This window comes from Neoarius graeffei, chromosome 7 (genome assembly GCF_027579695.1).
Source record: "Neoarius graeffei isolate fNeoGra1 chromosome 7, fNeoGra1.pri, whole genome shotgun sequence".
NCBI classification, from domain to species: domain Eukaryota; kingdom Metazoa; phylum Chordata; class Actinopteri; order Siluriformes; family Ariidae; genus Neoarius; species Neoarius graeffei.
This window is the reverse complement of record NC_083575.1, coordinates 69447435-69461030: the sequence shown is the minus strand read 5'-3', so window position 1 is coordinate 69461030 and position 13596 is coordinate 69447435. Positions and strand designations below refer to the sequence as shown.

Sequence of the window (13596 nt, the reverse complement as noted above, 5' to 3'; positions counted from 1 at the left end):
ATACTTGTATTTAAAATGTTGAGCATATAACTTTTTTCTCCCCCCCACGTATTGTATAGTGTTTCTATATTTTATATTTTTGTTATACTGTTTTATTTTCTAATCTGTTAACTGAGAGAGCCCTGCACAAAAATTCCAGTGTGTCTGAGCTGTTGGTTTATGCACAAATGGGAAATAAAAAAAAACCTTGACCTTGATTTCATTATAGAAAATATGAAACCAAGATATTTCATATATTGTCTGGTCAACTTCATTTCATTTGTTAATATACAGTACTGTGCAAAAGTCTTAGGCATCCTTTTTTTTAAGTACAAACTTTGTTATAGGTTTTTATGATTTCTACATTATCAAGTCAGCATAAAAATATTTTAGATTTCCAAGTATTAGTTTTCCAGCAGGCGGCATGGTGGTGTAGTGGTTAGCGCTGTCACCTCACAGCAAGAAGGTCCAGGTTCGATCCCCGTGGCCGGCGAGGGCCTTTCTGTGCGGAGTTTGCATGTTCTCCCCGTGTCCGCGTGGGTTTCCTCCGGGTGCTCCGGTTTCCCCCACAGTCCAAAGACATGCAGGTTAGGTTAACTGGTGACTCTAAATTGACCGTAGGTGTGAATGTGAGTGTGAATGGTTGTCTGTGTCTATGTGTCAGCCCTGTGATGACCTGGCGACTTGTCCAGGGTGTACCCCGCCTTTCGCCCGTAGTCAGCTGGGATAGGCTCCAGCTTGCCTGCGACCCTGTAGAACAGGATAAAGCGGCTAGAGATAATGAGATGAGATGAGTTTTCCAGCCCAAAATTAAATGTTACAGAACAATGTAGGTCAGTAAAGAAAACAGCATGTTACATAAGAGACACTTTTCAGACAAAATAAAAATATAATGAAGGGTGCTGGGTTTTGCTGCAAAAATAAGAAGCAAATATGACAGTCAAAGTCTCCAGAATAACCATGTCTGGTTCTGCAAGATGCTCAGAAAAACTTACAGCTCATTTCCTTATAAAGCTGCACTAATTGTACCTGAGACTATTTTTAAAGCAAAGGGTCGTCTCATACCAAATATTGACTTTGTTCCATTTATTGCTGTTTAAGAAGAAGAAGAACTTTTTCACATGTACACTCAAGCACAGTAGACTGGTACCAAAATTCAAAAAAGTGCTTATTTAAGGAGTTAAAGGCATTTTTGAGACAAAGTCGGCAAACAGTCTTATTTTGTCAATTTGGGTGTGCCGAATTCAAATCTGCAATATGCCGAGCTCTATCTGACCTCTGTTGACCTCTAGAGGTCATTGAACTTTGGGCCTGTAAACGTCTCAGCTGAACCCAGTTTCTCAGCTTTCTAAGGAATGAAATGTACTAAAATGATTAATGAAGTTAGCAAATGGCCTTGTTTGTTAAATGTTTGGGTGCTGAATTCATTTTTCATTTGTAAAACGACATATGACCTCTGATAACCTCAAGGTCATTAAACTTGGCCTATAGGCCTATGCATTTAACGGCATTTTTAAACTGACTTTACTCCCCCAAAAAGAATATGAACAGACAAAAAACAAATAGAAAGGAACAAATACAACATTAAATGCCAGTCCATGTACATGTGACTTACTTTTCCCAATGAGAATGCCTAGGCGATCACCTTACATAACATTGCATTACATTTAGCGGTTATTGTTTATACAAAGCTACTGAAAAAAGGACAGATTCAGCAGCATACAAAATGTGGGGGCATACAGGGTATACAGGTTAATCAGGGTTAGTATATATGAGAGTTTTTTTCTTTGTTGTTTGTTTTTTGTAAAGGCTTTACCCCGTTTAAAACAAAACAAACAACAAAGAAAAAAACTCTCATATATACTAACCCTGATTAACCTGTATACCCTGTATGCCCCCACATTTTGTATGCTGCTGAATCTGTCCTTTTTTCAGTAGCTTTGTATAAACAATAACCGCTAAATGTAATGCAATGTTATGTAAGGTGATCGCCTCGGCATTCTCATTGTGAAAAGTAAGTCACATGTACATGGACTGGCATTTAATGTTGTATTTGTTCCTTTCTATTTGTTTTTTGTCTGTTCATATTCTTTTTGGGGGAGTAAAGTCAGTTTAAAAATGTCGTTAAATGCATAGGCCTATAGGCCAAGTTTAATGACCTTGAGGTTATCAGAGGTCATATGTCGTTTTACAAATGAAAAATGAATTCAGCACCTAAACATTTAACAAACAAGGCCATTTGCTAACTTCATTAATCATTTTAGTACATTTCATTCCTTAGAAAGCTGAGAAACTGGGTTCAGACAGGCCCAAAGTTCAATGACCTCTAGAGGTCAACAGAGGTCAGATAGAGCTCGGCATATTGCAGATTTGAATTCGGCACACCCAAATTGACAAAATAAGACTGTTTGCCGACTTTGTCTCAAAAATGCCTTTGGGTGTCACAATTCTGGATTTTGGTACCAGTCTACAGTGAAATTCCTCTCTGCATTTAACCCATCTGAAGCAATGAGCACACACACATACCCAGAACAGTGGGCAGCCATGCTACAGTGTCCAGGGAGCAGTTGGGGGTTAGGTACCTTGCTCAAATGCACTTCAGCCCAAGGCTGGGGTGTTAACCTAATCTAACCTCATGTCTTTGAACTGTGGGGGAAACCTTAGCACCTGGAGGAAATCCACACAGATACAGGGAGAACATGCAAACTTCACACACATAACCGCCCCCCAACTGTCTGCTAGGCTTGAACCCAGAACCGTCTTGCTGTGAGGTAACAGTGCTAACCACTACGCCACCCAAAACCACCACCATGCTGCTTTACTGCTCTTTATAGTATTTTTTATGGTGAACCATTTAATTTCATTATTTTTGAAGGCATCTTTGCTCTACAGTATTTCTTTGCATGTGCCTAAGACTTTGCACAGTACTGTACATCCATTTCTGCAGTTCAGACCTGCAACACATTCTAAAAAAGTTGTGACATGAGCAATTTAGGTCTAGTAATGAGGTAAACTAATTAAATAATGATGTGATTTGAAACAGGTGATGTCAACAGGTTATTGTAATCATGATTTGGTACAAAATCAGTAGCCAGGAAAGTCCTAGTCTTTGAGGAGCAAAGATGGGCCGAGGATCTCCAGTTTGTCAACAAATGTGTGAGAAAGTTATTAAAGTGTTTAAAAACAATGTTCTGCAAAGAGAGATAGAAAGGGATTTGGATATGCACCGATTCAAAGGATCTGGAGGAATTTCGCTGTGTAAAGGGCAAGGGCACAAGCCTAAGCTGAACACCCGTGATCTCCGATCGCTCAGACAGCACTGCATCAAGAACCGTCATTCATCTATAGTTGATATAACCACATGGGCTCAGGATCATTTTGACAAACCTTTGTCAAGTACTACAATACAGTTACATCCACAAACACCAGTTAAAACTTTACTGTGCAAAAAGGAAGCTTTATGTTAATTTTGTCCAGAAGTGCTGAAGTACATTGAGATTTTGGAGCAACAAATGTGCCTTCAAGACATATTTTATATTTCAAGACATGTATATTTCAACAAGACAATGCAAAACTACCTTCTGCACACATGACAGATCCATGGCTGCAGAAGAAGAGGGTACGGATGCTCGGCTGGTTTTCCTACAGTCCTGACCTGTCCCCAATACAGAATGAGCGGCAAATTTTGAAACGTAAAATGGGACAAGGACAACCCTGTATTGTTGCACACCTAAAGACCTGTTTGCAGGAAGAATGGAGGGGAAAAACACCTAAAATGCTTAATCACTTGGTGTGTTCAGTGCCTAAGCATCTTTTAAGTGTTGTGAGAAGGAATGGCAACTTTATAAAGCGGTAAACACTTTACCATCCCAACTTTCTTGCAAAACATTTTTTTAAAAATCAGACTGCTTCTCGATACACAATCTTTCCAGGTTAGAGTCCTGTCTTGTGGATGTCTTCAGCCCATCTTACAGGTTTTCACTGGTGTTAAGTTCAGGTGACTGGGAAGGCCATGACTCTGGTCATTGTATCATTTTTGTGTTGATATGGACTTGTTTTAAATCATTGTTCTGCTAGAAGATCCAACAGTGACCCAGTTGTAACTTGTTGGCAAAGGCAGAGTTTCACTGTAAATCTCCGATCACATTACAGCAACTTTGTCCCTCTTGGGGAATCTTCAAAGTTTCTAGGTAGTACCCTACAACAGGGGGTTTCTCATTCAGAAAGTATTCAGAATAAATACCCTTTAGAAATCCAGGACCATTTACTATTTAAAGAGCCTGTGAGGAACTTTCTAAGAGAGCATATAGTTGTTTGTGTACATCAGTCCTGGCTCCAGCTCTCAGTAACAGGGTAGACTAGGGAGATTTTTTTTTTTTTGGGGGGGGGGATTTTATATATCCATCCATCCATTATCTGTAGCTGCTTATCCTGTTCTATAGGGTCGCAGGCAAGCTGGAGCCTATCCCAGCTGACTATGGGCGAGAGGCAGGGTACACCCTGGACAAGTCGCCAGGTCATCGCAGGGCTGACAGACACAGACAACCATTCACACTCACATTCACACCTACGGTCAATTTAGAGTCACCAGTTAACCTAACCTGCATGTCTTTGGACTGTGGGGGAAACCGGAGCACCCGGAGGAAACCCACGCGGACACGGGGAGAACATGCAAACTCTGCACAGAAAGGCCCTCGCCGGCCGCTGGGCTCGAACTCAGGACCTTCCTGCTGTGAGGTGACAGTGCTAACCACTACACCACCATAACGCCGAATATATATGTTGATGAGTTGAACAGACAAACCCCAAGCCAGCTGGTTTTAAAAACTTATCCACAGAGAGGATAAGTTGAAGTATCATAAAATAAATAAATACAAATATATATCCTTGTGATAACACAAATTTTCTCTCTCTCTCTTCCTCTTGGGTGGGTGGGCCAGGCCCACCCTAGTCCCCTGTGGAGCTGGGCCTGGTGTACATATTTAATATCTTTAAAAAAAAATAATGTGACCATGAGCTGCTATTTCTACTTCATACAGCTTTCTTTATATTTGTCTTTCAGAAAAGAAATGCTTTAAACTTGAAGCTATACTCAGTTAATTTGAACGATGTTGTGCAGACTAGCAGGTGAACAATAATAACCTTAAATCAGTTTCCTTTTGTTACAATCATCAGTGTCATTATCAGTTCATATTTAGTTTCCTGTCCAGTTCACATGTCATGGAGACAAACACTTCTGGGAAGAAGTGAAAAGTTAATATAGTACTCGTATTAAATACAAACAAAAATAGTAAATTATATGGTGTGAGAAACGTGTTAATTCGATTGGATTAAAACATTACATACAAACTGTAAATAACCTACAGTTCCTAGGTCCTGAAGGTTGTAGAGGCTGGGACATGGAAAATGATTTAATCAAAGCAGAAACAGTGATCCATTTAACATGTTAAAATCAATGTCATCATTATTTACACTGCTCTAATTTTAGGCAAAATTTGTGCTATTGAAGAACAATAACAAAAGACAAAAAGTAACATCAGTGCCTTTCCCAGAACCACTCCCCAGGTCTTTCACTGCAGTAGTCCTCCAGCTGTCCTTTAAAACTCGTGGCCACCAGATGGCAAACTTTAGCATTCTCATCTCATCTCATCTCATCTCATCTCATTATCTGTAGCCGCTTTATCCTGTTCTACAGGGTCGCAGGCAAGCTGGAGCCTATCCCAGCTGACTACGGGCGAAAGGCGGGGTACACCCTGGACAAGTCGCCAGGTCATCACAGGGCTGACACATAGACACAGACAACCATTCACACTCACATTCACACCTACGGTCAATTTAGAGTCACCAGTTAACCTAACCTGCATGTCTTTGGACTGTGGGGGAAACCGGAGCACCCGGAGGAAACCCACGCGGACACGGGGAGAACATGCAAACTCCACACAAAAAGGCCCTCGCCGGCCGCTGGGCTTGAACTCAGGACCTTCTTGCTGTGAGGTGACAGTGCTAACCACTACACCACCATGACGCCAAATATATATGTTGATGAGTTGAACAGACAAATCCCAAGCCAGCTGGTTTTAAAAACTTATCCACAGAGAGGATAAGTTGAAGTATCATAAAATAAATAAATACAAATATATATCCTTGTGATAACACAAATTTTCTCTCTCTCTCTTCCTCTTGGGTGGGTGGGCCAGGCCCACCCTAGTCCCCTGTGGAGCTGGGCCTGGTGTACATATTTAATATCTTAAAAAAAAATAATGTGACCATGAGCTGCTATTTCTACTTCATACAGCTTTCTTTATATTTGTCTTTCAGAAAAGAAATGCTTTAAACTTGAAGCTATACTCAGTTAATTTGAACGATGTTGTGCAGACTAGCAGGTGAACAATAATAACCTTAAATCAGTTTCCTTTTGTTACAATCATCAGTGTCATTATCAGTTCATATTTAGTTTCCTGTCCAGTTCACATGTCATGGAGACAAACACTTCTGGGAAGAAGTGAAAAGTTAATATAGTACTCGTATTAAATACAAACAAAAATAGTAAATTATATGGTGTGAGAAACGTGTTAATTCGATTGGATTAAAACATTACATACAAACTGTAAATAACCTACAGTTCCTAGGTCCTGAAGGTTGTAGAGGCTGGGACATGGAAAATGATTTAATCAAAGCAGAAACAGTGATCCATTTAACATGTTAAAATCAATGTCATCATTATTTACACTGCTCTAATTTTAGGCAAAATTTGTGCTATTGAAGAACAATAACAAAAGACAAAAAGTAACATCAGTGCCTTTCCCAGAACCACTCCCCAGGTCTTTCACTGCAGTAGTCCTCCAGCTGTCCTTTAAAACTCGTGGCCACCAGATGGCAAACTTTAGCATTCTCATCTCATCTCATCTCATCTCATTATCTGTAGCCGCTTTATCCTGTTCTACAGGGTCGCAGGCAAGCTGGAGCCTATCCCAGCTGACTACGGGCGAAAGGCGGGGTACACCCTGGACAAGTCGCCAGGTCATCACAGGGCTGACACATAGACACAGACAACCATTCACACTCACATTCACACCTACGGTCAATTTAGAGTCACCAGTTAACCTAACCTGCATGTCTTTGGACTGTGGGGGAAACCGGAGCACCCGGAGGAAACCCACGCGGACACGGGGAGAACATGCAAACTCCACACAAAAAGGCCCTCGCCGGCCGCTGGGCTCGAACTCAGGACCTTCTTGCTGTGAGGTGACAGTGCTAACCACTACACCACCATGACGCCGAATATATATGTTGATGAGTTGAACAGACAAACCCCAAGCCAGCTGGTTTTAAAAACTTATCCACAGAGAGGATAAGTTGAAGTATCATAAAATAAATAAATACAAATATATATCCTTGTGATAACACAAATTTTCTCTCTCTCTCTTCCTCTTGGGTGGGTGGGCCAGGCCCACCCTAGTCCCCTGTGGAGCTGGGCCTGGTGTACATATTTAATATCTTTAAAAAAAATAATGTGACCATGAGCTGCTATTTCTACTTCATACAGCTTTCTTTATATTTGTCTTTCAGAAAAGAAATGCTTTAAACTTGAAGCTATACTCAGTTAATTTGAACAATGTTGTGCAGACTAGCAGGTGAACAATAATAACCTTAAATCAGTTTCCTTTTGTTACAATCATCAGTGTCATTATCAGTTCATATTTAGTTTCCTGTCCAGTTCACATGTCATGGAGACAAACACTTCTGGGAAGAAGTGAAAAGTTAATATAGTACTCGTATTAAATACAAACAAAAATAGTAAATTATATGGTGTGAGAAATGTGTTAATTCGATTGGATTAAAACATTACATACAAACTGTAAATAACCTACAGTTCCTAGGTCCTGAAGGTTGTAGAGGCTGGGACATGGAAAATGATTTAATCAAAGCAGAAACAGTGATCCATTTAACATGTTAAAATCAATGTCATCATTATTTACACTGCTCTAATTTTAGGCAAAATTTGTGCTATTGAAGAACAATAACAAAAGACAAAAAGTAACATCAGTGCCTTTCCCAGAACCACTCCCCAGGTCTTTCACTGCAGTAGTCCTCCAGCTGTCCTTTAAAACTCGTGGCCACCAGATGGCAAACTTTAGCATTCTTCATTATGAAAAGTCTTTTACACGTTTGAGTTCCATAGGCTTGGTAAAAGTGGCACAATAGTAAGCAAGAGTCAGGTAGAAGTGGTTATCACCGTGGCCGTCGTGTTGTGGGTGGTGGAGGAATGGCTCTGTGTGGAGGAGCGTGGGAGAGGTGACGAGCTGGACTTGATACGTACCGCTCATTTAGCATGCTCTCTGGATACCTGGAGATAAAACGGTATATTTGAATTTACTCATTAAGCAGACATTTAACCAAAACAACTTATATTATTCTATCCACATTCACTGGATATGAGCAATCGTGCGCTCTGATTGGCTACTCTGCTACAAGGATATCAGCTCATATACCGTGAGTAGAGAAAAACAAAATGGTGGCACATTTTTGCCGAACAAACTGAAGATGAAATAAAAACTCTACTCGATAAAAAAAAAAACCAAAAATAAAAAAAGCAACAAAATATGGAATAAAAGTATTTGATGGTAAGAATGTGTATATTTTTTTATTTTTCAAGAATTATTATTATGATAGCATTTTCACAAACTTCTACTGTCATTTTGCAGGTTTGTTTACATTCCAAGTGGAAATTATTTTGTCGGATGGTTTTTTTTTTTTAATAAAGTTTTTATCCCCTGCTGGCTGAAAGGCCCAAAGGGGGATGGCGATGTCGGTCCGTTTGTCCCGGGAAGGGTACTCGCCTTCTGAAATCAACTCCTCTCACAATGTTTGGAGGAATTTCACAAAACTTGACAGGATTCTTTGTTATATGTCAGTAATACACATATTGGAATTTTGTTCAATTCAGTCGCATTTTACCAGAGTTATGGTATAGTTGCCAGCGGAGAATTTTTTATGCGAGCACTCTTGTTATTTATGGAATTTGCAAAAAAAAAATGCTCTGTTTCTCAAAATCCAGTGAATATGGATAGAATAAAACAGTTAAAAGTTGTTCATTTTGATATTTCATAAATGCGTACATTTTGCCCTACTAGCAGAGGATGATAAACTTTGAGCAAGAACTATATAGTCATACAATATGCTTGGATTGTATCTTGTAAATAATAAATAAAAAATGTAAACCAAGCTGTTTTTCAAACAAGTCATTTAGTTTGAAGCAAAATTGTTTGTCCAGTTTAAAAAAAAAAAAAAAACAGTATTATATACACTCACTGGCCACTTTATTAGGAATACCCATCCACCTTCTGTTTTATGCCGTTATCTAATCAGCCAATCCTTTGACAGCAGCACAATGCATAAAATCATGCTTTGAGTATTTCAGAAACTTCTGATCTCCTGGGGTTTTCACACACAACAGTTTCTCGAGTTTACACAGAATCGTGTGAAAAACAAAAAATCATCTAGTGGGTGGCAGTTCTGTGGGTGGAAACTCCTTGCTGATAAGAGCCCTCAGAGGAAAATGGCCAGAATGGTTTGAGCTGCCAGGAAGGATATAGTAACTCATAGCAACTCTTTACAACCATGGTGAGCAGAAAAGCATCTCAGTATGCAGATTGGGTTCCACTCCTGCCAGCCAAGAACAGGAATCTTAGAATCAAGAACAAGTTCCTGTTAAAATGGCTGGTGAGCGTATGATGATTAATGGTCTAGATAGCCAGAAAATTAGTTTAAGCTAAACAGTGAAACCAACATGACAGATTCTAATACATATTACAACTTCGCCTGTTTAAAATGTATGGTTTTGTGTTTTTTTAAAAAAAATTACAACTGATCAAGGACTCATCCAGCAGCTCATTAGCTCAGACCATTGACTACAAAGGCACCACAGAGCAATAAAATTTGCATTGTGGCAATGTGAGTTTTAAATCATTTTAATGCTAGAACATTTAAGAAGCTTTTGTTAGGGTTTTGCTGGGATTCGAACCTGGTTCGTTGGTGTGATAATCCAGCAAACCCCCACTAGGCCACCAGGGGGATGACTCAAATGCAGAGGCGTGAGGCGGAAGTAGAAAAAGAATCAAAAGGTTTATTTAAACTATATACACTATATACAAGGCAAAACAAAAGACAAAAAAAACCCAAAGAGTATAATCCAAAAGAAAAGCAAAGTGCAAAAATACAAAAGCTAAGAAGATCAAAAAACACAGTACAAAGGAAACTGGAGATAAACATAACAGCACAAAGACTCCGTGACAAGAGGACTGAACTCAGGGGTATAAATAGACAAACTAATTAAGGACACAGGTGAAGATAATTAGGCAATTAACACAAACACAAAACACAGGAACAGTGGCGGCCTCTAGAGGCCAAAATAAACACGACATGAAAAGGAAATAACAGCGGCCTCTAGAGGCCAAAACAGTCCTAGTCCTAACAGGACCCCCCCCCTCTAGGAGCGTCTCCTGACGTTCCCAGGGCGATCCGGATGGGCCGAATGGAAGTCCCGACATAGTTCTTTATCAAGGACATCCCGAGCAGGAACCCAGCAGCGCTCCTCAGGACCATAGCCCTCCCAGTCCACCAGATATTGCAACCCGCCGCGGACCCGGCGGGAGTCAAGCAGGCGATTCACAGTGAACACAGTCTGCCCCTGGAAGATGCGGGGGGGTGGGGGGTTCCTCGGGGCAGGGGCATACGTAGACGTCAGTACGGGCCGTAACAGGGAAACATGGAAAGTGGGGTTGATCCTCAGAGTCCGGGGCAACTGGAGCCGGTAGGAGACAGGGTTCACCCTGCGCACCACCTTGAAGGGGCCAATGTAGCGAGGAGCAAGCTTGCGGTTCTCCACCCGCAGTGGAAGGTCCTTAGTGGACAGCCAAACACGCTGCCCAGGGCGGAAAGCGTGTGCAGGTCTTCTATGGCGGTTGGCCTGAGTCTGGTTGGTTCTGGAGGTCTGTATGAGGGTCTTCCTGACCTTGCTCCAGGTCTTGCGACACCGTCTCACATATTGGTTGACCGAGGGCACCCCCACGTCCTCCTCCTGGTCCGGGAACAGAGGTGGCTGGAACCCGAATTGGCACTGGAATGGCGACAGCTTGGTGGCCGATGACTGCAGGGTGTTGTGGGCGTACTCCGCCCATGGCAGCCAGGTGCTCCACGATGTCGGGTTATCCATAGCCAGGCCTCGCAGGGTGGTTTCCAGGTCCTGGTTGAGCCTCTCCGTCTGACCATTGGACTGTGGGTGAAACCCAGAGGAGAGGCTGGCAGTGGCTCCGATGACCTTGCAGAACCCGTGCCACACTCGGGAGGAGAACTGGGGCCCTCGGTCTGAGACGATGTCCTGTGGAAGACCAAAGACTCGGAAGACATGATTAAACAAAAGTTTCGCAGTTTCAAGAGCAGAGGGGAGTTTGCACAGTGGTATGAAGCGGCAGGCCTTGGAGAATCTGTCAACTAAGACCAAAATGACCGTGTTACCTTGTGACTCAGGGAGACCCGTGATAAAGTCGACTGCCACGTGGGACCAGGGACGCCGGGGAATGGTCAGAGGATGCAGGAGACCCTGGGGACGCTGTCGTGGGTTCTTGGTTCTGGTGCAAACCTCACAGGACAGGACAAATGACCTTACTTCCTTCTCCATGTTAGGCCACCAGAAGCGTCTTTTCAGGAAGTCCAGGGTCCTCCGAGCTCCCGGGTGGGCGGTGAGAGGGGAAGAGTGACCCCACTGGAGAACCTTGGCCCGGGCTTGATGTGGGACGTACAAGAGGCCTGGTGGCCCCGTCCCAGGACCGGGGTCCTGGCGTTGGGCTCGTCGGACAGCCTCCTCAATACCCCAGCGGACAGGGGCCACAATCCGGGACACAGGGATAATAGGCCCGACTTCATTCTCCCTGTTAGTGGCAGAGAACAGTCTGGACAGTGCGTCAGGTTTGGTGTTCTTGGAGCCGGGGCGGTATGAGAGGGTGAAGTCAAACCGACTGAAAAACAGGGCCCACCTAGCCTGTCGAGGGTTCAGTCTCTTGGCTTGCTGGAGGTACTCCAGGTTCTTGTGGTCAGTCCAAACCAGGAATGGATGTTGTGCTCCCTCCAGCCAGTGCCTCCACTCCTCAAGGGCCAGTTTGACCGCTAGCAGTTCTCGATCCCCCACATCGTACCGGGACTCAGCAGGACTCAGACGGTGGGAGAAGTAAGCGCAGGGGTGCAGCTTTCCTTCCGAACGTTGAGAGAGCACCGCGCCGACACCACTGTCCGAGGCGTCCACCTCCACGATGAATGGTTGGGAGGTGTCCGGGAGAACCAGAATGGGTGCCGTGCAGAAGCGGTCCTTGAGGTCTTTGAACGCCTTTTCTGCCTGAGGAGACCAGCCATAAGATCCACCTGTCCCTTTGGTGAGGTCTGACATGGGTGCTGCCACAGAACTGAAGTTCCTGATGAACTTGCGGTAGAAGTTAGCGAATCCTAAGAACCGCTGAACCTCCTTAACGGACTTGGGAGTAGGCCAATCCCGGACGGCCAGGGTCTTGGCAGGGTCCATTTGGAGTTGGCCTGTCCGTACAATAAATCCCAGAAAGGAGACCTCGGGAACATGAAATTCGCATTTCTGGGCCTTGGCGAACAGATTGTTCTGTAGCAGCCTCTGGAGAACCTGGCGGACATGGTGGCGGTGCTCCTGCACGGTCTTGGAAAAGATAAGGATGTCGTCGAGGTAGACAAAAACGTATAGGTTAATCATGTCCCTTAAGACGTCGTTGATTAGGGCCTGAAAAACAGCTGGTGCGTTGGTGAGTCCGAAGGGCATCACCTGGTATTCGTAGTGCCCAGACGGGGTGTTAAAGGCAGTCTTCCACTCGTCTCCCTGTCGGATACGGATGAGGTGGTATGCGTTCCGTAGGTCCAACTTGGTGAAGACGGTGGCGCCTTGGAGCAGGTCGAAAGCTGTGGACATCAGCGGAAGGGGATATCGGTTGCGCACAGTGATCTTATTCAGGCCCCTGTAATCAATACATGGTCGGAGCCCCCCATCCTTCTTGCCGACAAAGAAGAAGCCGGCTCCAGCAGGTGAAGTGGAGGGTCGAATAAACCCAGAGACCAGGGCATCTTTGAGGTATTCCTCCATGGCCTTGCGTTCTGGCTGAGAGAGTGAAAACAGTCTGCCACGAGGAGGGGTCGTCCCAGGGAGCAAGTCGATGGCACAGTCGTAGGCCCGGTGCAGAGGAAGAACGGCGGCCCTGCTCTTGCTGAATACCTCCTTGAGATCCCAGTACTCTGTGGGAACTTGAGATAACTCGGTGAGATCAGGGGGCTCGGCAGGAGACACAGGAGAGCTAGAGAGCAGACAAGAGGCATGGCATGCAGGGCCCCATTCCACAACCTGGCTTGTTACCCAGTCTATGCGAGGGTTGTGGCGAGTAAGCCAAGGAAGGCCTAGAATAACTGGGAACTCAGGTGAAGGAATCAGGTGCAGGGATATTTCTTCCTTGTGACCTTGAGACTGGAGGAAAACTGGAGAAGTAACTTGGGTGACTCTTCCATCACCTAACGCTTGGCCATCGAGGGCAGACACAGACAGTGGGACTT

General features: G+C 43.7%; 1 protein-coding gene across 3 annotated transcripts in view; it reads right to left on the bottom strand.

Moving 5' to 3' along the window:
- Positions 1-7093: 7093 nt before the first annotated feature.
- Positions 7094-13596, bottom strand: part of pik3ap1 (phosphoinositide-3-kinase adaptor protein 1) — a 48015-nt gene continuing 41512 nt past the window's right edge. For 2 of the 3 annotated variants that reach the window (XM_060926326.1, XM_060926327.1), the window contains exon 17: positions 7094-8326. In XM_060926326.1, the coding sequence (XP_060782309.1) occupies positions 8212-8326 (115 nt within the window). In that variant the 3' untranslated portion in view covers positions 7094-8211. Of the gene's footprint in view, positions 8327-9291; positions 9667-13596 lie in introns of all 3 variants that reach the window. The other variant, XR_009655079.1, reaches the window with a different exon arrangement.